Source organism: Toxorhynchites rutilus, chromosome 1 (assembly GCF_029784135.1).
Source record: "Toxorhynchites rutilus septentrionalis strain SRP chromosome 1, ASM2978413v1, whole genome shotgun sequence".
NCBI lineage: Eukaryota > Metazoa > Arthropoda > Insecta > Diptera > Culicidae > Toxorhynchites > Toxorhynchites rutilus.
In genome coordinates this window covers 6,809,439-6,833,473 of record NC_073744.1, presented here as the reverse complement: position 1 = coordinate 6,833,473, position 24,035 = coordinate 6,809,439, and the positions used below count along the sequence as shown (strand labels likewise).

General features: G+C 39.1%; 3 protein-coding genes and 1 pseudogene across 4 annotated transcripts in view; 3 read left to right on the top strand and 1 right to left on the bottom strand.

The window, feature by feature from the left end:
• The window catches only part of LOC129775041 (PDZ and LIM domain protein 2-like), a 31,378-nt gene extending 23,198 nt beyond the window's left edge, over positions 1–8,180 (top strand). For both annotated transcript variants that reach the window (XM_055779229.1, XM_055779219.1), the window contains 3 exons: positions 6,206–6,270; positions 7,271–7,841; positions 7,902–8,180. In XM_055779229.1, the coding sequence (XP_055635204.1) occupies positions 6,206–6,270; positions 7,271–7,841; positions 7,902–8,019 (754 nt within the window). In that variant the 3' untranslated portion in view covers positions 8,020–8,180. The remainder of the gene's footprint in view (positions 1–6,205; positions 6,271–7,270; positions 7,842–7,901) is intronic.
• Positions 8,181–14,753: 6,573 nt separating this feature from the next.
• Positions 14,754–15,430, top strand: LOC129775420 (probable small nuclear ribonucleoprotein Sm D2). Its single transcript, XM_055780165.1, has 2 exons — positions 14,754–14,911; positions 14,969–15,430. Coding segments are annotated over exons 1-2 (360 nt in total). The 5' UTR covers positions 14,754–14,909; the 3' UTR covers positions 15,327–15,430.
• On the bottom strand, positions 15,339–16,538 carry LOC129775414 (proteasome subunit alpha type-6-like). Its single transcript, XM_055780153.1, has 3 exons — positions 16,337–16,538; positions 15,940–16,272; positions 15,339–15,869 (listed from the first exon to the last, which is right to left on the bottom strand). Exons 1-3 carry the CDS (start codon positions 16,410–16,412, stop codon positions 15,538–15,540), a joined length of 741 nt encoding a protein of 246 aa, XP_055636128.1. The 5' UTR covers positions 16,413–16,538; the 3' UTR covers positions 15,339–15,537.
• A 3,833-nt stretch (positions 16,539–20,371) lies between these two features.
• Positions 20,372–23,654, top strand: LOC129763016 (ER membrane protein complex subunit 3-like; annotated as a pseudogene).
• The last annotated feature ends 381 nt before the right edge of the window (positions 23,655–24,035 follow it).

Below are 24,035 nucleotides of genomic sequence, written 5' to 3'. Positions count from 1 at the left end.
ACTTGTTGGAAATTGTAAGGGCTATTCAAATATTTTTTTGAGAATTTAAAAAAAAACGTTTTTGAGGAAAACGAAATTACAATTTTGAAAATAATTTTTTTTAATGAAATTTTTCTTTAATTTTTTGTTTATATTTTTTATGAAAATTGATTTAAAAAAACAATTTCCTACATTTCATCCAGAATTTTTGTAAAAAATAAAGAATAAAAGGTTTTTTTTATCCCATTTGTCTACTTCAGGCTCATTAGCATTTTAGCTGTAACAGAGCTGAATTTTAATCGTGTATACATGTCACATGGTTATCATATCTATAATTAGCACATTACACAGTTGCCATTTTCCGGCTTAAGAGTTCCCTTCTATACCATTGCATATGGTACATTTACACAGTAGCCATTTAGGCGTAAGAGTATTCTTTCTGTTCTTCCATTATCCAAGTTAAAACACCGGACAGCGGAGACAGTTGCTATGATCATTGTTGAGTTATTAATAGAACAGCAGCCCGATGTGTCTTGCAGAGCAGAGCAGTTGTACGGATGGATCGATCTTATTTCGATCGTAGATCGATCTCCATCGCTGATGATTGTAGCGTGGACGTAGTTATTCTGTAACAACACAAAAATGGTCAATGAGGGTCCTGAGTTTTAAACTCACAAACGATCGCTTACTAAGCGAACGCGCATCCAATGTGGTTACGGAGACCCCCTGAAAATAAAATGTTGGCGCTTTTCAAAAATCAATCTAATTCTTTTTCGAAGATTTCAAGTATGTAAAGTTGCTAAAATGACCAAGATCTATACACCCACAACGTCTAACTGCATCTGAGTTGGTGCTGTCAACTTCTAAGACGAGTTGGCATGAAATCTGTCCATAGTGGACATACTTTTGCTCCTTCGAGAACAACAGTTTATCGGGGGTTTAGTGAATTTAAAATAGGCCGTACAAGCACCGCAGATGCACCTCGCTCTGGAAGGCCAAAAGAGGCTACGAATCCAGAAATCATAAAACAAGTGCATCGGTTTGTTTTGAACGATCGCAAAGTGAACTTATGCGGCGCGTTGGTGATTCAACAGCCAGTTTGGTGTTGTTGAAACGTAATCGAGTGGACTTCTTTCGTCGATTTGAGACAATGGATGAAAACGTGGTTCCATTACCACACTCCTGAGTCTAATAGGCAGCCTTCAGAGTGGCTGACAAGCCACGAAAGCCAGCCAAAGCGGCCAAAAGACCATTGGTCGGTCGGGAATGTTTTAGCCTCTGTTTTTAGGGATGTGAAGGGCATAATCTTCATCAATTTCCTGCAGAAGGGAAAAACAATTATCGGAAAATATTATGCGAACATATGGCGAAGAACAAAGTTCTATACCATCACAATAACGCACCGTCCCATACGTCCTTAAAAGCGATGGCCAAGTTGGACCAATTACGATTCCAATTGGTTGCTCACCCACCATATTCTCCAGATTTGGCCCCAGTGATTATTCAAACCCCAAGCGGTGACTCCAGGGAAAGAGATTCACATCGAATGAGGAAGTTTTTGCAGAAACTGAAGCATATGTCGAAGACTTAGACGTTTCGTACTACAGAAAGGAAATCGAAACGTTGAAAACTCGCTATACCTAGTGTACTCTCGAAGGAAACTATGTTTTGAATAATAAATACAGCGATTGTTTTTTCCATTTAAAATCCCGGGACTTTTCAGTCCATGAAGTAGCATCAGATTTTTCATTTATAACGAGAGACGAACTAACATCTGTGAGCATGGATCAATTGAAGCAAGTTGCGTCAAATTTCGGACGGAAGTATTCTTCAGATGTTGAAACAAAGGAACTTATATCAGAGGTGGAAGTGTTCAAGACGCTGAAAAAGGGCCTATTCCCTGACCTGAACTCTTCGACGCCTTTAGGTATCTTGAACATTATTCTCAGATATTCTCACGAAGCATTTTATTCTAAAGGGCGGTTTAGAGTTCCCGTGAACGTGAACTTGAACAGGTGGTGAAAAAGTACGATTATTTCACGGTGAACAACATTGCGGACAAACATCTCAGAAAAATTATGGTGAATAGAATATTTTTGTTCACGTTCACGTTCACGTTCACGTTCGCGTTCACATTGAATGTTCGCCAGTGAACGTGAAATAAACAAATATCGTCTTCAAAAAAACAATTCGGATAAAATATACAGTTGGCTACGTAAATATGGATGATTTGAGTAATGCACTTATTCTTGGTGGCGCTTTCGTTGTTTTGCTATCCATATTGAACACACGAAGAAGGCGAAATCGACGTCTTTATCGGGTACATCCATATTTACTGAAAAGAAATGAATGCGGACGTTTTAGAACTGCCTTCGAGGATATGTTGAGCAGCTCTCGATTTTTCTGTGAAAACTTCCATATGGATGTAATTTCATTCAATCGGATTTTTACACGGGTCGAAAAACACTTGGAGTGCTTAGTGAACACTCGACCGAATGATAGAATTCCTTCGAAAATGCGATTGGCGATTGTTTTGGAATTTTTGGCATCTGGTACGATATGTCGTCATATTTCATCAGTATACCGCATAAGCAAATCGTCATTTTGTCATATTATTGATCAGGTCTGTGATGCTATTGTACTAGAGTTTCGAAGCGAGTTTATACCATTCACAAAACAAAATTGGTTGGATGTTGCAAATGAATTCAACTATCGATGGAACTTTCCAAATTGTGTTGGAGCAATCGATGGTAAACATGTTCCAATAGTATGTCCACCCAATTCTGGAAGCTTGGTTTACAACTACAAAAAAAAATTTTCCATTATTATGATGGCTATGAGTGATGCAAAATACGAATTTTTGTACGTCAACGTAGGAGCATTTGGAAGTGAAGGAGATAGTGGAGTATTTGCTGCAGATCCCATTGGGAAAAAGATCTGCAATGATCAATTGCCATTACCTGAAGAAAGCACAATCAATGGACACAAACTACCATTCTTCTTCATTGGAGATGATGCGTTTCCGTTTCAGTCCCGAATAATGAAGCCTTATGTGCCATCAAAAGGGAAGTCACTCACACCGGAAGAAAGAATTTTCAACTATAGGTTGAGCCGAGCTCGCCGTTGTGTCGAGAATGCGTTCGGAATACTGACACGGAAATGGCTGTGTTTAAGTCATCCACTTAGGTCGGAGCCTCAGCGTGCATCAAAGGTTATTTTAACCTGCTGCGTTCTCCATAATTTGCTTATTGACAACAAGAGATACTGTCCAGCAGGATTTGCTGACTATTATGATGCAAATGGCAATTTAATGGAAGGAAGATGGAGAACAACGGGACACGATATGACACCATTGCAAATAACCGGAGGACGAAGTTCAAACAGAGCAAAAGAGATACGCAATGTGTTGAAAAACTACGTTAATTCTTCTGCTGGCAGCATTTCTTGGCAAACGGCATCCATGTAAAAGTTGTCGTTTTGTTCAAATTAGAATAAAAATAATAAAAGTATCAGACATATTCATATTCCATATTCATTCTCCATTTCTTTCTTTCTCACGCTTTTTCAAAATAGCATTATACGTCATTGAAATGAATTGAACATTCAAATCCGTGATTACATCTTCGTCAAGTTGTTCAAAAAGTTTTTCCATTTGAAGCCAAATGTGCTGATGCTTCAATTCCTGGGTTGTTTCACCACGTTTCTCGATGAACGAACTAATGGATCGGCTAACTAAAAGAGCGGCTTCCATCGATGGATCGTCACGATCACGCTTTCTTTTTTTTTTGTCATATATGAGTAATCGCTACTGGTAGACGCAGCGTCATTATTGTGCAGATCTGACACTGCAGATGAGCTCGGACGAGGAGTTATAAAATCGTCCCCTCCCAATGACACAGTCTGGCGTAAATTGGAAGCAAAGTTTTCTTCCAAAAACGCCATTGCTTCACGCAACTCTCCCACTTCTTGTGATTCCTCTAGATCGTCGTCAACTTCTTCTGGGGCCGCATCACCACTTTTAGTCTTCGATGAATTTTTAGCTTTTTGTAGGAGGTAACGATGCGTATCTTTAGCTTTTTTCCAGACATTTTTAGCATCAGCAACTGAAAATTAAAAATTCCAATGTCAGCAGAATGCAAATGTTTGATATTATTATAAGAAAACTTACTTGATATTTTCATCGCTTTTGCGATATCTCCCCAAGCAGCATTACGTTTTGATACATTCCTGTACAATTTATCTTTTTTATCCCACAGGCAGGAATACTTTTTTACTTGTCTGGCAACTTCCTTTTTTTGTTCCTCCAGCATAATATTTTTATTGTACTTCGCTGGAGAAACATCATATACGGACCTGTTTTCCGTTTGGACGATTTCTTCCAATTCTATATCCATTTCTTGGATAACAATATCGTCACAAAAAGCATCCATAACTCACTATCAAAGCACAACAACAATAGCAGTTCACGATGAAATAATTTTCAGAATGCCTTGGAACATTCGAACGTGAACGTGAACGGGGAAATATTTTGACGTCTATATTCACCACTTTTTCGCGTTCACGTTCACCGAAGTCGGTGAACTAGAGTGAGTTCACCAACATCTCGATTCCACGGTGGAAATTCAGAATCGTTGTGGAATATTGAATTAATCTACTTTTATCAATATGAATTGTGTTTAAACATGTTTTTCAACTAGAAAATGTTCCTTCCTATCGTTTCACGATGTTTACCTCGCGTTTTATGGATGAATTGATGAATTATTAACAAAAAAGTGTTTGTCCGCGTTCACGTTCACGGGAACTCTAAACCTACCTTAACATCGGAACGGCGCTACGAATTTCACTGGCCACTGTACATCGTGCAAACGCAGTTTCAGCAAGCTTCAATTGACTAAAAATTATCTGCGTTCTAAAATGAACCAAGCCTCAATGGATTGGCAATCGAAACTAATGAAAGAATCGAAAAAAGTGGTACTTTTTGGGGCGTCATTTTCATAGTTTGCCGGGGGCGCTGTCTACCCTCACTACGCCGCTGGGATTAGGTCAATCACGGAGAGCAACTACGAAGTGTACAGTCTACTCAAGTTCAAGCTCAAGTTTAAGGTAAATTTAAGAAGTATTTCTGTTAGAGAACATTGAAAACTAGAGTGTAAAAAACAACCCCCACGATTGGCTGATTTTGTTAGTGTGGTCTTTCACTTTGTTTGATATGCATATTATTCAAAATCAAATGAGACGTTTTCAGTGTGTTAAACGTTCCCTACTCTCATACAATGCTAACTCAAAAAATTATCCACATCACCACCCACGATGGTTGTTTCCGCACAACCTGCATCAACAAAATAAACAGGTGACAGACAGTATGGCGCGATTGAAACATCCAGAAAATGAGGTGTGCCATTGAAACACCTGTTTATGAGCTACCGTGTGACGAAACATCAGCTGACGAATGATGTAGCTTCCTCAGAGGCGCGGAGCTTAGTGATCGCGTCTTCTCTATCTCTTCATGAATGACCTACATTCATTGCGTTACCGAAGTGGTTAACCTTCCTCCCATGAAGAACGCCCTAACTTCGATTGGGAAATGCCTAGCAATAACCTATATCAACAGCGAATGTAATTATAAATAGAAACGCCCTCGCCACATCGTGATTTTTTATCGCATTTTGACGAATGATAGCGAAATTTGAACGAGATGGTCTGCTATCCAACCTACCACCGACCGACCGGTTGACGTCCGTGTCGCATTTGTTTGGACCATGATCAAGAACGAAAAAGTGAAAATAAGCAAGCACTTGAGGAAACAAACGGCTCGCAATGTTCGAGAAACCGACGGGCTATTTTAGAATCCACCAAGACTGATTGCAAAACTTTGCGTCTCTCAATGATGGCAGCGCACGTTGCGCTTGGCAGATCGAAAGTCGTCGTCCTCTCGAAAAAAGAACCGTAAGTAAGAAATGCACACGGATGGTGGGAAAATTGCCTCCTGTCCCAGACGTTGTTGTGTGCGGTTTAATCCAGATGTAAATATTTATCTGCAAGTTAGAAGTCGATGGTAGGTTTATGAGTCCTATAGTTTGAATGTATCGCGCATTTCAAAAACAACAGTCTGTGGCGCAGTAAAGCATGCATCTTTGGCACACCAAAGTTTGAGTTTCTGCACTAGAGCAGAATAAAGATAATTAATCGCAGAATTTTCACAAATTTTTAACGACACTCGTTTCAGGGGCGATGAAGATGCAGTGAAGAACCCCGACAAAACGAAGGAAACCCGCGAGATCAAGTTCGCAGGTAACGAGAACCAGGGTGATGTCACTAACAAAGCTCCGAAGCAAAAACCAGTCGACGATCGTGGTATGTTGTACATGCTAATGTCCTACTCTATCCCGCCAACTAACCGCAGTATCTTCCCTTCTTTCTGTTCAATGTGATGGCGCGTATTCACCGAACGTGTCGTTGAGTAGAAGGCTGGATTCAGCCACCGGAGCGTAAGGTATGGCACCCCATCGTTTGGCAGCAGCCACCTCCACCGATTCCACCGGATATGTATGGAAAGGATGCCCCCCACCAGCAGCTGATCGCCAACATCCGTCGTCTGCTAACGGAGACAGCAACCAAACCGGAAGAACGTCAGAAGCACATCGAACGCATGATGCTTTCGCTCCCGACCGGATCAAAGAAAAACGAGGACGAAGATGAGGAGGAAGTACCGAAACCGGCTCCAAAACCGAAACGCAAGGCCAAGAAAACCCGCAAGGTAGTTCAGGTGCAGGCCGACAGTGAAACTTCAGAGGAGTCAGACGCGTAGGATGTGTTCACAACTGCAGAGTCCTCTTCGATTATTTAATGAAAGATGCACTCTATCCTCCCAATATGGATTTATCTAGGTTGTAACACTTATAATTTTTAAGCTACACAGACACTCAACATGTGATACACACACTCACAAGCATTGAATATATAAAACACAAATAAAAATTTAAAACGATTTTGTTTGACAGACTTAGAAACAAAAAGTAGTTGTTTGCAATTGTTTCCTAGCTATTAGCGGAAGAACAAATGAACATTGTGTTATTGAAAGACTTGTCGATTTATACCATTGTTAACTATGTATAACTATTTGTCTAATTATTCGTTTGAAACATGTAATTAACATCTGCTACCCTTATCGAATAAAGCGAAATTGTTGCCCAGATTGTGAATGTCGTATTTCCCATTTCGATATCCGAAATATTAGTTTATATCATTCAACGATTTGTCGTCGTCTGTACAGCACTTTTTTTTCTTATAGTATATTTCCCGGAACATGCCAGCGAGGTTCGATCTCGCTCGTCGACTTACAGCCCAACGTTTTCCCCGCAACCAAGACGCTCGCCATCCTGTGAGTCCTGCGAATACACCAACGCCGCAGTCGTCGAGGAGCAGTTGCGTCAGATGCAAAAACAACTCAACGAGATTAGCATCATCCCGATGCAGATCCAGGCGACGCTGAGCTATTTGACGAAAGCTTTGGCGAAATATGCCCCACCCGAGGTGCAGCGAGAGCTACCCAGGTCGCTCAGGAGCAGCTCCGTCCGAGAGACTATTCCAGAGGAAGTCGAAGAACCGGAAATGGATATCCCTGAGGAGTCGGATCAGGAAGATCTAGCCGAATGTTTGGAAATGCTTTACGACGAATCCGAAGTCTTGGATGTGATTCCTCCGAGATGTTTGGAGTACGAATATCAATCGGAAGAGAACGAGGAGATGGAACAAGAAACGGAAACTAGCGAAGAAGAACGCCTCAAGCAGGAGAAGCAGGAACGGGTTAGCAAGCTGGAACGCGCATGGCCCTGGAGTCAGACCGCCAAGCCAATTCACAAGTAATGCTGTTTTTCTCTACCCAAGATGTCTTTTGTCGATTTATTTGTCGTTTTTTGCAGGCGATCGAATTGTCACTTGGTTCCGAGCATGGCCCTTGAGAAGTCTAAAATTAAACAGTTTATGGAGAGTGAACTTATGTTTTACAATCGAGGATATCGTCAAAGGATTGGAAATTGAGCTCCCCGCGTATATCGAATATGAGAAATTAAGCAAATCCAAGATACATTCGAGCCTGAAATCGTTGATTTGCATAGTGTTCTTCTTATCCATCGAACGGTTTCTCATTGAACTTCATTCATTTTTTCTACTATGAAATATATCTTTTTTGTCACCAAAAACATTTTTAATCTGTTCATAGTAGTTTTTATGTAACTCTATCGTCAAAACTGACTATGTAAAACATTTTATTGTTTATTCATTAATATTAATTTATTATCACTATCCCTATTGGCGATCTAACGCAAAACGTAAACGATCGGTGAGACATCTGGATTTTGTTTTTGAACTAAGAAAATGATGCTAATGTAACCTAAAACTCAAAAACAAATCACGTATATTTTACTTCCGGGCTTTCCAAGGTAGTTCTCACATGCAGGAATCGTACATTTTTCTACTTGTGTTTGATTGTGCTCTCGAATTTCCTTCTTTAATTCAACCATTGTCTACAGTTTTATAGTTTTCACTACTGAAAGAGGTAAATAAATAACATGTTATATATAAAATTGCGCAGAATTAAATTTCTTACAAACTCATCGCAATCAAATAATCTTTTATGATTATAACATTGTAATTTATGGAAAGAACTACAATCCTTCCATAAGCTCACATGGCAAAATTTAAACCCATCATCACTTTCACCGCAGCGCCGCCTAAGTGTAGATTTGTACGTTAGATCGCCAATAACATTCTGTCAAAATCTTCCTTCACGTCAAATAATGTTGGTAGTCTTCTCAGTCGCGAGTTGAGCTTCTTTGAGATTGAAAACATTCCTTTTATTATAGATTCAACCTCGAAAATAGCTCAATATTCTATGGCACAAGATTAGGCGAATTAAACTTGAACAATCGGGAATAAATAGGCTAGACCCACGAATTATCCGTTTCAAATGCATGTTACTTATATTTTTACGTAGCCAGGGAGGAAAAATAATTCTAATTTTTTTTCGTGAAGCATTCCGGGTGTGTATAATACAGTGATAGACATTCGTTTAGCCGCACTTGAAAAAAAAAACTTGAAACACTTACAAAACAACTAGGAATGTTTTTCTTTTATCGGGATACTTATTTGCTGTAGTGATAGTATATTTAAGTCAATTTTATTGAAAGGACGTGCGTCACAATCACAATCACATTCAAACGTCGTTTTTCCCGAGACATACGTTTAACAGCAGGGCATAAAAATCGAGTTTTCGCATAATCACCACGCCTGTATCTGTGTTTTTTGAAAAAATACTTGGGAATGTTCAATTTACAAGATAAATATTAGATGTGCAACGTAAGAAGTTGGTAAGATTAGTGGTATTCTATTGACGGAAGAGGGGTGGGAAACAATAAAGATATTCTGTGAACAAAAGTTTTCTAATCGCTCGATCGTAACAAAAATTGGTCGATCCGAGAAAGTGGTACGGAATTTCTCTAAATAGTGCCAGAAATATGAGATATAACGACCAACAAATGGGAACACCAAAGTTACTTTGCGTTTTAAAGGTCGAATAAGACACGAAGCAACCAGGAAACGATGTCCTTCTCATACATTAAGGCAGAATCGGTTGTTCCAGTAACGAAGAGGCATATTGCGCGCATCTTGAATGAGTCACCAAACATCATGTGGAAGAAACCTCAAGGGAAGCCGAAACTGACCACCACCCATAAGCAGAACCATCTCATTTTCGCCCGGTAATACATGGAATGGAACCTAGAATGGAGAAATGTTGTATTTTCCGGCGAAAAAAGTTCAATTTGGATGGTCCGGACTGTTACAGTTGCTATTGGTATAATTTAAGTCAACGGCATGTCGTGAGATCGAAGCTAAACTTTGGGGGCGGAAGTTTGACAGTGTGGGGAGCCGTTTCCTATCACAGCCAGCTTCCCATTTGTTTCATTTTCACCCGAATGAACTCCGAAAAGTATCTTCAATTACTGAAGGACGTTTTGATTGGTCATATTGAGAATAACGCTACCGAGGATGTCGTTTTTTCAGCAGGATTATGTATAGATCCACGTTTCCAAACAATCGAATGCATGGCTTGCCGAGAAGGACATTCCGCTTCTTGAATGACCTGCTGGCAGTCGATTGCAATCCCATAGAGAACCTATGGAGAATCTTGGCCGAGATGGTCTATGCAAACGGATGACAATTTGACAACATTTCCAATCAATATGGCGACACTTTAAAAGCTGTCTGACTCGATGCCAAATCGAGTTTTCAAAGTGATTCGAAATGGAGGTGGACGTACTAAATATTAGCTACCGACTGGACTCGAAATTTGCCGCACAAATTTTCTTTTATTGAAATTTTAGGATGCGTCTAAATGAATGTCCACCCTGATTCCACATATTTGAATTACTTAGAAAACAAAAAGTGAATTTATACATTTTTTTAGAATAAATTCGATGAAAATAAACAATAATAGTCTTTTATGAACAAAACTGTACAAAGAATTGATTTATTTTTAAAAATATTGAGGAAAAATGGAGTGCGGCTAAACGAATGTCTACCACTGTATTCAACGTCTTCTCAGTTATCCTGGAAATACTTAAACTACTCGAAACCTCATCCTAATTAATCATCATCGGGTGAGTGATGTCGGGGACATAACCGCAGATACTTAGGACCAAGGGTTGTCAATTTAAATATATCGTTTCATTTTCATTAGTTCAATTTTTTTTTCAAATGATGATGTGACTTGTACGTTAAGTAATCTATCCAGAAAATGAATTGTTCGACTGGAAAAATGAACTCTTCAAGATTTTTTTGGTGATTTAAAAAAAGCTTCAGTGTTGTCATTGACGTTGGTTGGATCTTTGGTTTTGCCGATGATGACTCTGGATGATGACTTTGCGCTGGCCCTGGTGTTTTTTGATTCGATTTTCGTTGGATTTCGATGAGTATTTGTTTAATTTCTACAGCTTTTTTCAATTGTTTTTTTTTCTTCTTTTTCTTGCGTTCGGCGGTCAACGATTCGATAAACTGAAGAAATTCGTGACGCAGTCACGTCGTACTTCGAAAAGTTGGACGCTACGCACTTCGCGCTCGGAATAGAAAAACTCGTGCCACGCTATGAAAAATGCCTCGAACGTTACGGTGATTATGTAGAAAAATAGAAAATGTAACGTAGAGTACGAAAATCACTTGTTTTCTGTCCTAACTTTATTTTTCCGCGATTTCTGAGGCATTGAAACTTATTTTTTGAACAACCCTCGCACATGGGGAGCACAATGTTAACATATTGCGGACCGCTCACGAGTTTTCTCGTGTTTCGCGTTCCGTCTGTTACGGATGGATCACGAAATAACCCGTATTTTCAACACTTGAAGGTTAAATCCTTGGTTTGCCGAGAATCTAACAAGGCCTACCGATGGCTTGCCTTCGTCTCGTCCACATCGAAGGAAACGATCTCATTCGTGGAATCCGAACTAATGTAGCGTTCAAGTTTGCCCCAAATCGTAGTGTGTTAAGATCGCGACTACTCAAGCTATCATAATCTGATATGCGTGAGTATATTTTTTCGAAATTCTAAATCAGCAGCCAGTTAAATTTATTAATTGCATTTTTAACATAACCAAACAACATGCTCGATATCATGACATCCTGGACCACAATTATATAAATTGTTAGTAGTAAGACCTACACGATAAAGTCATGAACTGGGCCCGAATTGATTGAACTTTCGAGATAATAGAGTAAAACTATCTTCCGAGATTATCCCTCCATTGATTCTGCCAACTTATAAACGCCTGGACATTAACTCGTGATACGCATCCACTCACGATGTGAGCTAACGCTCGTATGTAGGCAACAAAATTGCTCGTTGCATTGTGGAGGAAAACGAGAGGTTAGTAAATATGAAATAACATACCCATTTTTATCGTCAAATTGTTTACCTTTTTACTATATTCACTGTTCATGTTTACAACAAAAAAAGCAAAAACTGCTGGATAAATTTCCTGTCTAATAATATACAACATAAAATATATCACAATAACGATTTTGCGTAATATGCATTTGAAAACTCCTAATAAATCGTTACATTTTTCGTAGAGTAACCCCACTATAGAGAAATCAGAGATATAGTCCTAGGTCAAAACATTGAATAATCTTTTAAACATGGTTTAAAATAAGGTTATGAATTTTAGTTTCCTTCAATGCAATTGTAAAGATATTTGAAAACATTTTTGACGTAGGATTACGTCTTTCGGGAACATATTGGGGTACAAATTGAAAATCGAAAATCGAGCACATCGTGAAAATTAATCAATTTCAAACGCTCAGTCATTTCATGATGGATTGATGAATGTTTTGCGTCAATCGATTTCGGCACTCCATAACAAATTTTATATTGAAGAAAATAATATATGTCATGAAACTAACTATGAAACAATTGAAACATCTCAACCCCTATCCTAACGGAAATACCCTCTTTTGATTGGTCGAAATTGACGACACATGCGGCGGTTCCCTAACAGAGACATCAAAACCAAGCTGCCTGGGGGAAATCGGCATTGCAAATACATGAAAGTAGGAGGAACTTTTGTTCCTACCGAAATGTGTTCCCTAACAGAGACATCAACACCAAGCTGCCTGGGGAAATCGACATTGCAAATACATGAAAGTAGAGGGAGCTTTTGTTCCCACAGAGACATCAAAACCATGGTGTCCGGGTGAACTCAGCATTGCAAATATATGCAAGTCGTGCGAATTTTTATATTGAAAGTAAGGTGAATGGTACGATTTATTCTAGCAAATAGAATTTAGATTTGGAACTTTAATGTTGGTTGCTCCGTGAAATTTCACATTTCGTGTATTGTGAAAAATAGGTGTAAAATTTTATATGGTAGCGGTTGTGTTAAAAATGACTTGATATATGAAACGATTTATTTCAATTTTCGTAAATAAACACCAAGGTGTGTTCCCGCTCAAGAACGGGTCTTTCGGTTTAAGCTGTCTGTTTTGTTGAGTTCATTTTCAACATAGGAAAGTTACGGCGAGAAAAATTAGAAAAATGAAGACATATTAGGAAAAGTTATTTCCCATATGCTCTACAGATAGTCTAGTATAGGTGTTGTTAGTACCAGGGCTCTGCATAGTCATAGTCAACTGAGGATAGTCAGCTGACTAACTGACTGACTATATCCATAGTCAGTTAGTAATGACTTTTGGCTTCTTCACGCAGTTTCTCCGCCAAAACGACTGAACAGTCAGTCGAGCGGTTAGTCGCTATCTCCCTCTACCGACTCGACTATATCATTTCATTTTTCCCAGTCAAATTGTCCTCGCCGCAATTTGAAGTGACTTCCCCCAAAATGAATTCGTTCCTCTCTTTCTCTCTCCCATGTACACGTGCATTCATCGATGTTTGAGATCAACGTGGTTTGACATACACTACAGGTGAGCTAGATTCTTTTGTATCGCACACGAAAATTACTTGCACGTATAAAATAACGTGCAGTGTGTGTGCGCTATTTTGCACGCCTAGTACTAACTAATACTAACGCGAGGACCTTTATAGCATACTTAATATTTGTCTAAGTTTGTTGGTTTGAGTTCACTTTTCTGCATCAGAAATCATGTTTTAGTTCCTCTTTATATGGACGTAAAAATAAGATTGTGTACGCGGGTATGAATTAGTGTCAGGGGGAAATGGAAGTGTGGATTGAAGTCAGTTGAATCAAGTGGCAGATTTGTATTGATTAGTCGTGTCAGTTAAAATAACCACTGACTGGACTAGTTCACCAGTCATCCGCGCTAGTCAACGCTAGTCACTTCATTTTCTAGTCAAGTCTCTTTTTGTTGGCGGCGACTGCCGAAGCAGTTCTAGTCAAAGCGAAGCTGCTGAGAGTAGAGTCGGTCTTCATTTTTCATCTTCGAAGATTTCGGGCCCTGGTTAGTACAATTAAAATTCACATTGGGTTGAATAAACACTCAGAGAGTAAAAATTATAAAAGAAAATTGCCTTTTCCATTTCAAATATGTTTCCTCTATGTTAAAGTAACAAGTTTTTACTGATGAGAAAAATTAATAATTATTATCTTATATAACATTGGGAGTTTTTTTTTCTTTATTTCATGAATACATAACACAAGAGGCAACTCGTCTAGGATCACAGAGGGTGGTTTTCATCATATCTCGTTCCACTTCGGCATCTTTTATCTGATACGCACCATCCAACGACTGTTTACCATCCTTCTATCATCATCATTCAGGAAACACTGGTGAAGTGAACCAACAATACCGAACAACCAAACAAAACGGCCCTTTTCAGGACCACCAAACCATCACCAAAGAGTTTACCGATGTAATTTTTCCAACATATCGAAAATCAACAGATAGCCCAATGGAATCCTACGTCAACTATGTGGTCATGTCTCGGACACAACCCTCCTGTGACATTTTTGTACCATGTGAAGACATTTGAAAAATCACCTGGCATACCTTGTAGAAATACAAACATAATCACTTTTGTGGTTATGAGCTCTAATGTAGCTGCACGAACTGATGCAGCTATGCATAAAAATTGTCATTTATTGCACGAGCCATACTCTCTGGAAATCATTTAAAAAAAATTATGTTAGCATGTATAGAACCTCTTTTCAGAAGACAAATTAAATCTAATTCAATTCAAAAGTGTACACTGGACCTAAATCGATAAAGCAGATTGTCGGATTCCTTCCCCTCGAAAGCAAAATGTGTTTTTGACATCTGAGAGCGGCATTATAAAAATACATTTTACGACTATCAGCGTCTTCTGCAAAATTTCAAAGTTTATTCTGTTATAATAAAGGTGCTAGCTATTCTTTTGAAAAAAAAAAAACTTGGTGTTTTTCACTAAGTTTAAGTTCACATTGAATATGTAAGTGATTTTGTTTCTAATTTTGGCGCTTTTCTAACCAAACACTGCTCATTTCAGGGCCCTCGCGAAGCCAAAATCGGAGCTGACTCCTGAAGAGCTCGCCCGCCAGGAGGAGGAAGAATTCAACACCGGACCGCTTTCGGTGCTGACGCAGTCGGTGAAAAATAACACTCAGGTTCTCATAAACTGCCGCAACAACAAGAAGTTGCTTGGTCGAGTCAAAGCTTTCGATCGTCATTGTAATATGGTGTTGGAAAACGTTAAGGAGATGTGGACCGAAGTTCCTCGAACGGGCAAAGGCAAGAAGAAAGTCAAACCGGTTAACAAGGATCGTTTCATCTCGAAAATGTTCCTGAGAGGAGATTCGGTTATTTTGGTGCTGCGAAATCCGCAGGCAACCGCAGCGGGAAAATAATACCGCCGACAATCGGTGTGATAGAATTAAGTTTATTTTGTAATTGCTTAAACCGTAAACACATTTTTAATAGAATAAAATGAATTGAACCGCTACTATGAAAACATTGTCAACAAATTTGGGAAATAGATTTTGAGAAATTTTATTATTAATACCGAGAAAATAAGTTGGAAATACATTAAACGAATGTGAGTCGACCAATTCACAGAATCTAATCCTTTTCCGCTATAGCTGTCAGGTGGACCTCGATTTCATCCTCATCAAGCACTCGGAATTCGGGTTTATCCTTGGTGACCAATCCCAGCTCAATCTCCGATGGTTTAAAGTCCACAGCAAGAACCGTGGAGAGACAGGTGATAGCCAACTGGATTGCTTCCTCTTCGGTGTAATCGGCCTTTTTCTTGAGTTTCTTCTCCAGATAGCTATTAGCCTCTGTTTGTTTCACACCAACGGAAATCGCCCGATATCCGCAGTAGTATCCTGCCGGATCCGTTTTGTATACACAGGGTCCATTCTCGTCGTCGTATGCGATCAGAACCATGCCTACATTACAAAAGGATTTTCTCAATGAGAATAGTTACTGTCGGAGACTTTTCATGACGGAAATACTCACTGCATCCCAGTGGTCGCATCTCGGCGTTTTGCGTGTAAACCTGAGATATATCAGCCATTCTCCGGCATAACACATCCACCGGCATGTCATATCCGTACTTGTAGCGCCAATTTGCCGCCTCGTAGCGAGCCCGCTGCGCCTGGGAACGAGAATCGGCTATTCTTCCAGTCATCACGCATCCGATATTGCGAGTAATTCGATACAAATGGGTAACCGTTGTTGGGTCAATCAGCTTGTCGGGAATCTTTTTCTGGGTTGCAACCACAGCGACATCCTTCCCTTTCAAAGCGATCGAGGTGAGTCCCTCCTGGTTAATTGCTTTGAAAGCGTACTCTAGAGAAAAGTAATTTCTCGCCGTCAGGAAATAAATTTTGCACTATCATTTAGCACTACTTACCAACTTGATACAAACGACCCTCGGGCGAAAAAATCGTGATGTGACGATCGAATCCAGCGCTGCTTCCACGGGACATGATTATGCTAATGAAATTCTGATTTTAGGTTGCACAAAATTGATGTTTTTTGATTTGGAACAGAAACTAGCTTCTCGACAGTGACGAACCAGAAAACAAGAATCGAGGTTATGACAGTAATGATTTTGTTGATTTTCATACTTTGTCGGAGTTCGGCTGAGAATTGTCAACTGTGTCGGCAAAACAGTTCACATCAGTGGGTGTGCTGATAGGGTGACCGAATTAGTTTGAAGTTGTAGTTGCATCGAGTTTTGAAGTGCGTAAGATAGTTTTTTTTTCCAAATGAACTTTGAAGCTATTTCGAAGTTCAGTTGGTAATTTACAGGAAAAACGCGCACGTATGCGCGCTTGTTATTGGTATTGCAATTACTGCTAACTTGGGTAATGTGGATAGAATCAAATTGATTGCCAAAAAGAATCCAATAGAGATGTCAAAAGAGATCCAATAATTATTAGGTGAAAAATGTTCCTTTCTTATAATAATCCACTACATAGATAAAGTATTATTATCAAATGCAAAACAAACCAAAATAAATAAAAAATAAACAAACTACCTTTTTGCATCAGTTAATGCTAGCGTTCAGAATCTGAAAGACCTACCTGATATTTTAACAGGAACTGAAATTTCAGTTTTATTGAGATAATTTTAACTGATTATAGTTCAATTTTACTTCCCGTTGAAAATGATTATTTTCTGTGTTTTCGAACGTTATAAAACAATTTTTATTTCATTAAAGCAAAAATACGAATTACACGAATTACAATATTTATTCCATTCGAGTTCATACAACAGGCAAAAAAATCTGAATCAGTGATTAATACTTAAACGAACTTACTTTGGCTATCGTGCCACCTGAATTTGGTCTTCGTTAAACACTCTACTGAGGCGCTATGGAAATTCAAACTACTAGCTCTACTGATTCAATTCCGAATTCCAATACTGAACTTTCTGTCGCCATATTTTGTGCCATGTATAGTTAGAATATATTGAATGTATCAATCAGGACTGTATCATACAAACTGGGAAACTACCTTTGATATTTGATACTACATTTTAGTGTCTTAGACTTTTCCGGGACCGATGGGTTGAGTTTCACAAAGCTTTTGAAAATTTTCAGAATTTCACATTCAGATTCTGCGATTTGGTCGACACTCCATGGATTAAGATCTTCTTGGATGAAATCTGCATCAGTGCCCGAAATCTTCGAAAATCGAAATCTCTCAGTATCTTCGCTTCGACTAGAACTACTTTGGTGGTCGCCGTCAACAGAAAGTGAATTGACTAGAAAATGAATTGACGAGCGTTGAGAGCGAGGACGACTGATGAACTATTCTAGTCAATATTTATTCTAATTGACGTGACTAATGAATACAAATTTGCTTCTTCATTCAACTGACTTCAATCCACATTTCTACTTCCCTTCCACGGATCTCTTCACCCGCGTACGCAATCTTTTTTTTACGTCCATATAAAGTGAAACGAAAATTTGATTTCTGATGCAAAAAAGTAGTTACACCCTTAATGGACGGTTTATGTGCGCTACACTTACAACCAGGGATGCCAGGCTTGAAGACATGTCTTCATTTTGAAGACATAATGAAATATGTGAAGACATTTCAGTATTGTAACATATGTGAATTTTTAAGAGATATTATTTCCATAAAATTCTAACCATTGGCCGAAAATATCGTCAAAAGAAGTAGGGCTTTTGTCTCAGTGTCACTCGTTTACTAGAAGTAATCTTAGTAATCAACGGAGACTTTTGTCTCGAGGTTATCAATTAGCTTTTTCCAAACTTTTCCAAGCAGAAAATATAATGAATTCAATTCTGGAGAACTCCAAGCGTTCTGAATACATATTGTCTCTAGGAGACATTAGTTCATTTGCACTCGAGAATTCGAATGATTGTGACATTTATTTTTATTATTCTGGGCCTATACTATATGTGTGATTTTAGCCACCAAAAGTCCAGCCATTTCGGAGATGTTTTAACCTTATCCGCAGAGCACACGTCTTGCCTTTACCGCTGCCAGAATGCCGAGAGGGGGCGAGATCTCGTGCTGCGTAATTATGTTGGGCGATGCAGGGTTGGAACAAACCTTATAGCCGGCGAAATATGGGCGGCAGGGCTGCATCGCATAGGCACGGTTTGTATAAAAGGGACAACGCAACGCATTGCAAGTGAAATACATTGGATGTAATAGGAGGATCACATTCACGTCCCGCACACTATACAATAGATTAACCTAGATCTTTTATACGACCACTTCACAAATCGTAAGGTTTTCCTATTAAATACTGTTTCAATAATTAGTTTTATGGATGTAGTTTGAGTTACTTCACAGTTCACAGAGAAATCACAGTTCTGTTTTTTTTTGTGGAAGAATTGGGGCGATATTTAAGGCTGACGATGCCAGTCAGCGCTCTAGTTGAAGTATCCAGTGAACAGAGAACAGACACTCTGTTCAAGTTACTTTTACCAGTATCGAACAAGTAATTGGCCTCTAACTTGAAAAGAGTGTCTGGTCTCTATTCACTGGATACTTCAACTAGAGCGCTGACTGGCATCGTCTAAATCAGCCTTTACTCAATCAACGGCATATCAAGCCAGTTATTCAAAAAAGGTAAAAAACAAATAGAAGTATAAGATTAGTATGGGATTTAAACATCGCTGCGGTTGGAACTGCTTGAGGTAGTGTGAACCGACCCGAACGGGGATTTGGCGGGATGTGATGGTTCCGCCTGTATTGAAATGCAGACTCACTTGAGCCAGTGGTTTAATTAAGGAATGTTCTCCACGAATCGAAAAACCAAATCGTGACAATTTCAAAGAATTGAATACCCAAATCTCTTCTAAAATAGGGAGTCCCATGCAAAGATTAAATCACATAACTTGACATATTCTTAGTCGCATATGAAGTAAGATCGAATCAATATTTATATAATGTCATTCAAAGGATACATTATGTACATCTAAAAGCATAAAATGCGAAAATTCCTATTTGATTTGGCACTGCAGATTAAGTTTCAATTCGGGGTAATAAACCTCAGTTTTATGATATACACCATCGTAAAATCGATCTATATGAAATCAATCAGGCTGACGCAGTGAGTCGCATGAACATATAAATTTAATCAATGTAGTAATGATAATAAAATGATAAATAAATCGTATTGCATTGTGTGAAAAATCATTCAACAGTAAATCATATTGGATCGTATTTTAGTCCATATTACATCATATTAGGAATCTGACATATCAAGATCCGCGATGTCATATGTACAGTGTCGACATCTGGTGTTCATTTAGGGAGGCAACTTAATCTCTACCAGACCAGCAGGTCCGAAAGCAGCTTTAAATTGGCAAAATTTGAATGAACATTTTTACTTAATGTTTGATTACTTAAAACACGAAACACTGAACATTACTCAACCATTTCTAAATAAATTTCATGACACTTCCACTAAAATACAATCGACAACCAGGAATGATGTATCCGATTGCATCATTTTCGTATTAACCTGGGTCATGCAGAGTCAATGAAGTATTTTTTTCAAGTGCAACCAATTTCTTACAAATGCACTGGATCGGTTTTTGTGAAGACGACAAACTTGTTCCGAGCAAGGATACCCGTGTCTGAGGAGTAAGTGCGAAGGTTGAAATATTATAAACTATTAGTGTTGCAAAGTTTTCATTTACTTTTGCAGGACCATGTTAATGGAAATAGGTTGTTCCAGTTCAACCGAAAAGGGAACCTGGTGGAACTTCGAAACGCTCTCCGACAATCAGGAGCCGATTGTCGAGCAAGAGGACTACGTCCATCACCAACACGTAGCGCAGATTGTTTTGCCGCTATATTCATAACTACGCAGATCAGGGTAACTCCCCCCAAAATGAATTCGTTTCTTTCTCTCATGTATCACGTATAGAGTGTGCATACGTGGTATATTGGTATACATGACGGTAAGTATTACCAATGATTAGTCAATTTTTGCAATACGAATTATTCGTACATATTACCCGATAACATTGATAAACAAATGTCAAACCGGCCAGTATAACCCAGTATAAGCCATAGGTCCAACGTTGGTTTAACATATACTCTAAACATTTTATGTTAACCCAACCTTTATGTATATTTCGTTATTGATTTATTTAGCAAATATTGAACTATTGTATGCAGTTTTAGTCATTTATTGAACTGTCTAAAATGTTATATTAGGCTGTCAAAAAAGTCCTGCGGTATTTTTTTTGAATTTTCATTTGTTCATAAAATTAGTTACAATCATCTGTTTTAAGTCAAATATGCGCCGTTTTGTTCGATGACTTGTTCCCAACAAGATGCCAACTTCATAATACCCCTGTTATAGAAGCTCGCTTCCTTATTGGTAAAAAACTCGGATAGCCAAATTTTCACAGGCCTCTTTTGTGGCTAACTTCTGACTACCTAGCTCGTTCGCCATGGACAAAAACAGGTGGTAGTCACTTGGTGCAAGGTCCGGACTATACGACGGATGCAAAAGAACCTCCCATCCGAGCTCCCGGAGCTTCTGGCGCGTCACCAAAGAAGTGTGTGGCCTGGCGTTGTCCTGATGGAAGACAATGCGGCCTCTGTTTATCAAAGATGGCCTCTTCTTCATGAGTGCTACCTTCAAGCGGTCCAGTTGTTGGCAGTACAGGTCCGAATTGAGCGTTTGGCCATAGGGAAGCAGCTCATAATAGATTATTCCTTGACAATCCCACCAAACACACAGCAGAACCTTCCTGGCCGTTAATGAGGGCTTGGCCACTGTCTGAGCCGCTTCAGCGGGCTCCGACCACGACCGTTTGCGCTTCACGTTGTCGTAAGTGACCCACTTTTCATCGCCAGTCACCATCCGCTTCAGAAACGGGTCGATTTTGTTGCGATTCACATGCGTCGATACGGTCAAAGATGTTTTTTTGCGTCAACGTGCGTGGCACCCATACATCGAGCTTCTTTGTGAATCCAAGCTTCTTCAAATGGTTAATAACGGTTTGATGACTTATTCCCAGCTCTTGGCCGATGGTACGGCTGCTACTATGCCGGTCTTTCACGGCTAATTCAGCGATTTTGTCGCAATTTTCGACGACAGGCCTTCCGGAGCGTGGCGCATCTTCGACGACCTCTACACCAGAACGAAAACGTTGAAACCATCGCTGTGCGGTGGAAATAGAAACTGTATCGGGTCCATAAACTGCACAAATTTTATTGGCAGCTTGAGATGCATTTTTGCCTTTGTCATAGTAGTACTGTAAAATATGTCGGATTTTCTCTTTATTTTGCTCCATATTTGCGACACTATAACTCACGAACGACTTAACCAAACAAAACACTGTCAAGGACTATATTATAGCACTCTGTTCAAGTTACTTTTACCAGTATTGAACAAGTAATTGGCCTCTAACTTGAAAAGAGTGTCTGTTCTCTATTCACTGGATACTTCAACTAGAGCGCTGACTGGCATCGTCTAAATCAGCCTTTACTCAATCAACGGCATATCAAGCCAGTTATCATTTCTAAACTCATAAAATTTAGTTCGCAGTTCGCAGGAATATATTCTTTTTTCACATTTATCGAAATCAACTTCAAAAACTCAAGGTAAGTTTGATGAAATGCCCTATATAACAAAACCAAATAGAATAAGCATTGAATAAGCTGTCAACCTTTGTTCAAAAGTAAGTTATGAATTTTAGTTTCCTTCGATATGATTGTGAAGACAGTTGAACAAATCACCTGGCATCCCTTCATACAACGTCCCGTCACCGTTCCGTCAACTATTCTCTTGGACTTATTTTGCCGACGTCAGAGTTGCTCATCTTGTAGCTCACCCGTAGTATATGTCAAACCACGTTGAACTCAAATATTGATACATGCACCCAGAAAATGGGTTACTAAAAAAGCTACCAAATCTCTGGTAATGTAAACATTGATAAAATGTACATTGTTAGTTCGATAAGCTCGAGAGCGGAGGCTCTGGTCGGAAGGTGCACTGTTTCACTGGGGAAAACGTGCCAAAGGACGCTTGAACTTGTAAAGTTCACAGCGGAAACACTTTTGGGAAATAGTCTGCTTGATTACACAAAGAAAAAGTACGATGCGACAAGGATAAAGCATAAAAACAGACGAGGTCTTTATTCACGTTTGACATCTCCACTGTCAAATCTGGTGGAGGAAAATATATGGTCCAACACGTTTCAATGTTTCTAGTTTGGGGTTTCTATTTTGGTTTTAATTTGATGTGCACTGATGGATGGAAAAATACTCTCTTATTCTCGCTGCTGGGTAGTGGCATAGCGGTGCCAGCTGACAAGAGAATCACGAAAGGTGGAGGGGATGAATTTGCGATGCAATGTTTCTCTTCTCTACAGGGACTGGACATACATATTTTCTGTAAATATTACCAACCGTATGTAAAATAAATGTCTGATGCAATACACATCCCTACCAACGATTGATACATTTTACTACGCGGTATCGGTAACTTTGACGATAGTCATTAATGGCAACCGCAAAGAAAATGTAAACATAACGTTATTAACCCAATTGCCGAGCTGAAAATTGAGTTGAGCGGAACTACTTTTTTATATTGATTTCTCTACAGAAGAAGGTCGAATTAACCCTGATTCAGGACAAGTGAGTGACTTGAAAATCAATTCAATTTATGTTCTTCAATCAACATTGTTACATATTAGACAGCCAAACAATGATCCGTGCCTGTCTGCTGCGGGAGAATGCGAAGACATTACTTCAATAATGAGGAATCTGGGTGCTTCGAAGCACAAAAATGAGCCCCGCTGAGTCCTAATTCCACCGCTATGCTGTCGGATAAGGCCAAGGGCAACTTCATGAACGATTTTCCGATGATTGTAATCGGTGGTTCGATCAATTGGATGTTTTCGGAATAGTCAAGATGAAGGTTCCGTTTCCAGTGACGCTGCGCTCCAACTCAAAGTTGCATCGGGGCATAGAGCTGATCTCACTTAATGCCGCCTGGGTTTCGTAAGCTTCGTGGTATTTCCTGAATTTGTTTGGCTGATAAGTATTTACACGCTGGTCCTGGGAGAAAATAATGGTGAGAATTGTGTATCGTCTTTCACAGCTGTTTGTAGTAATAATTTTTTTTCCTAATTTGTAGCCGCGGATGATACTCAATCGATGCAGAATCAGATGTCGTTCGCTGTTAATATGCAATGTAATGTTGTTAATATAACATTTTAGACAGTTCAATAAATGATAAAAACTGCATACAATAGTTCAATATTTGCTAAATAAATCAATAACGAAACATACATAAAGGTTGGGTTAACATAAAATGTTTAGAGTATATGTTAAACCAACGTTGGACCTATGGCTTATACTGGGTTATACTGGCCGGTTTGACATTTGTTTATCAATGTTATCGGGTAATATGTACGAATAATTCGTATTGCAAAAATTGACTAATCAAAACGAATTCATTTTGGGGGGATTTACTTCAAAATGCAATGAAGTCCATTTGACGGGGAAGAATGGAATGATATGGTCGAGTCAGTAGAGGAAGATAGCGATTAAACGCCCGACTGACTGTTGAGTCATGTTGACGGAAAAACTACGTGAAGA

Coding starts and splice junctions, on each gene's coding strand:
- LOC129775414 (XM_055780153.1), bottom strand. CDS start 16,412: ATGTCCCGTGGAAGCAGCGCTGGATTCGATCGTCACATCACGATTTTT. Junction 16,273..16,336: donor GGGTCGTTTGTATCAAGTTG/GTAAGTAGTGCT, acceptor ACTTTTCTCTAG/AGTACGCTTTCAAAGCAATT. Junction 15,870..15,939: donor GATGCGACCACTGGGATGCA/GTGAGTATTTCC, acceptor TTTGTAATGTAG/GCATGGTTCTGATCGCATAC.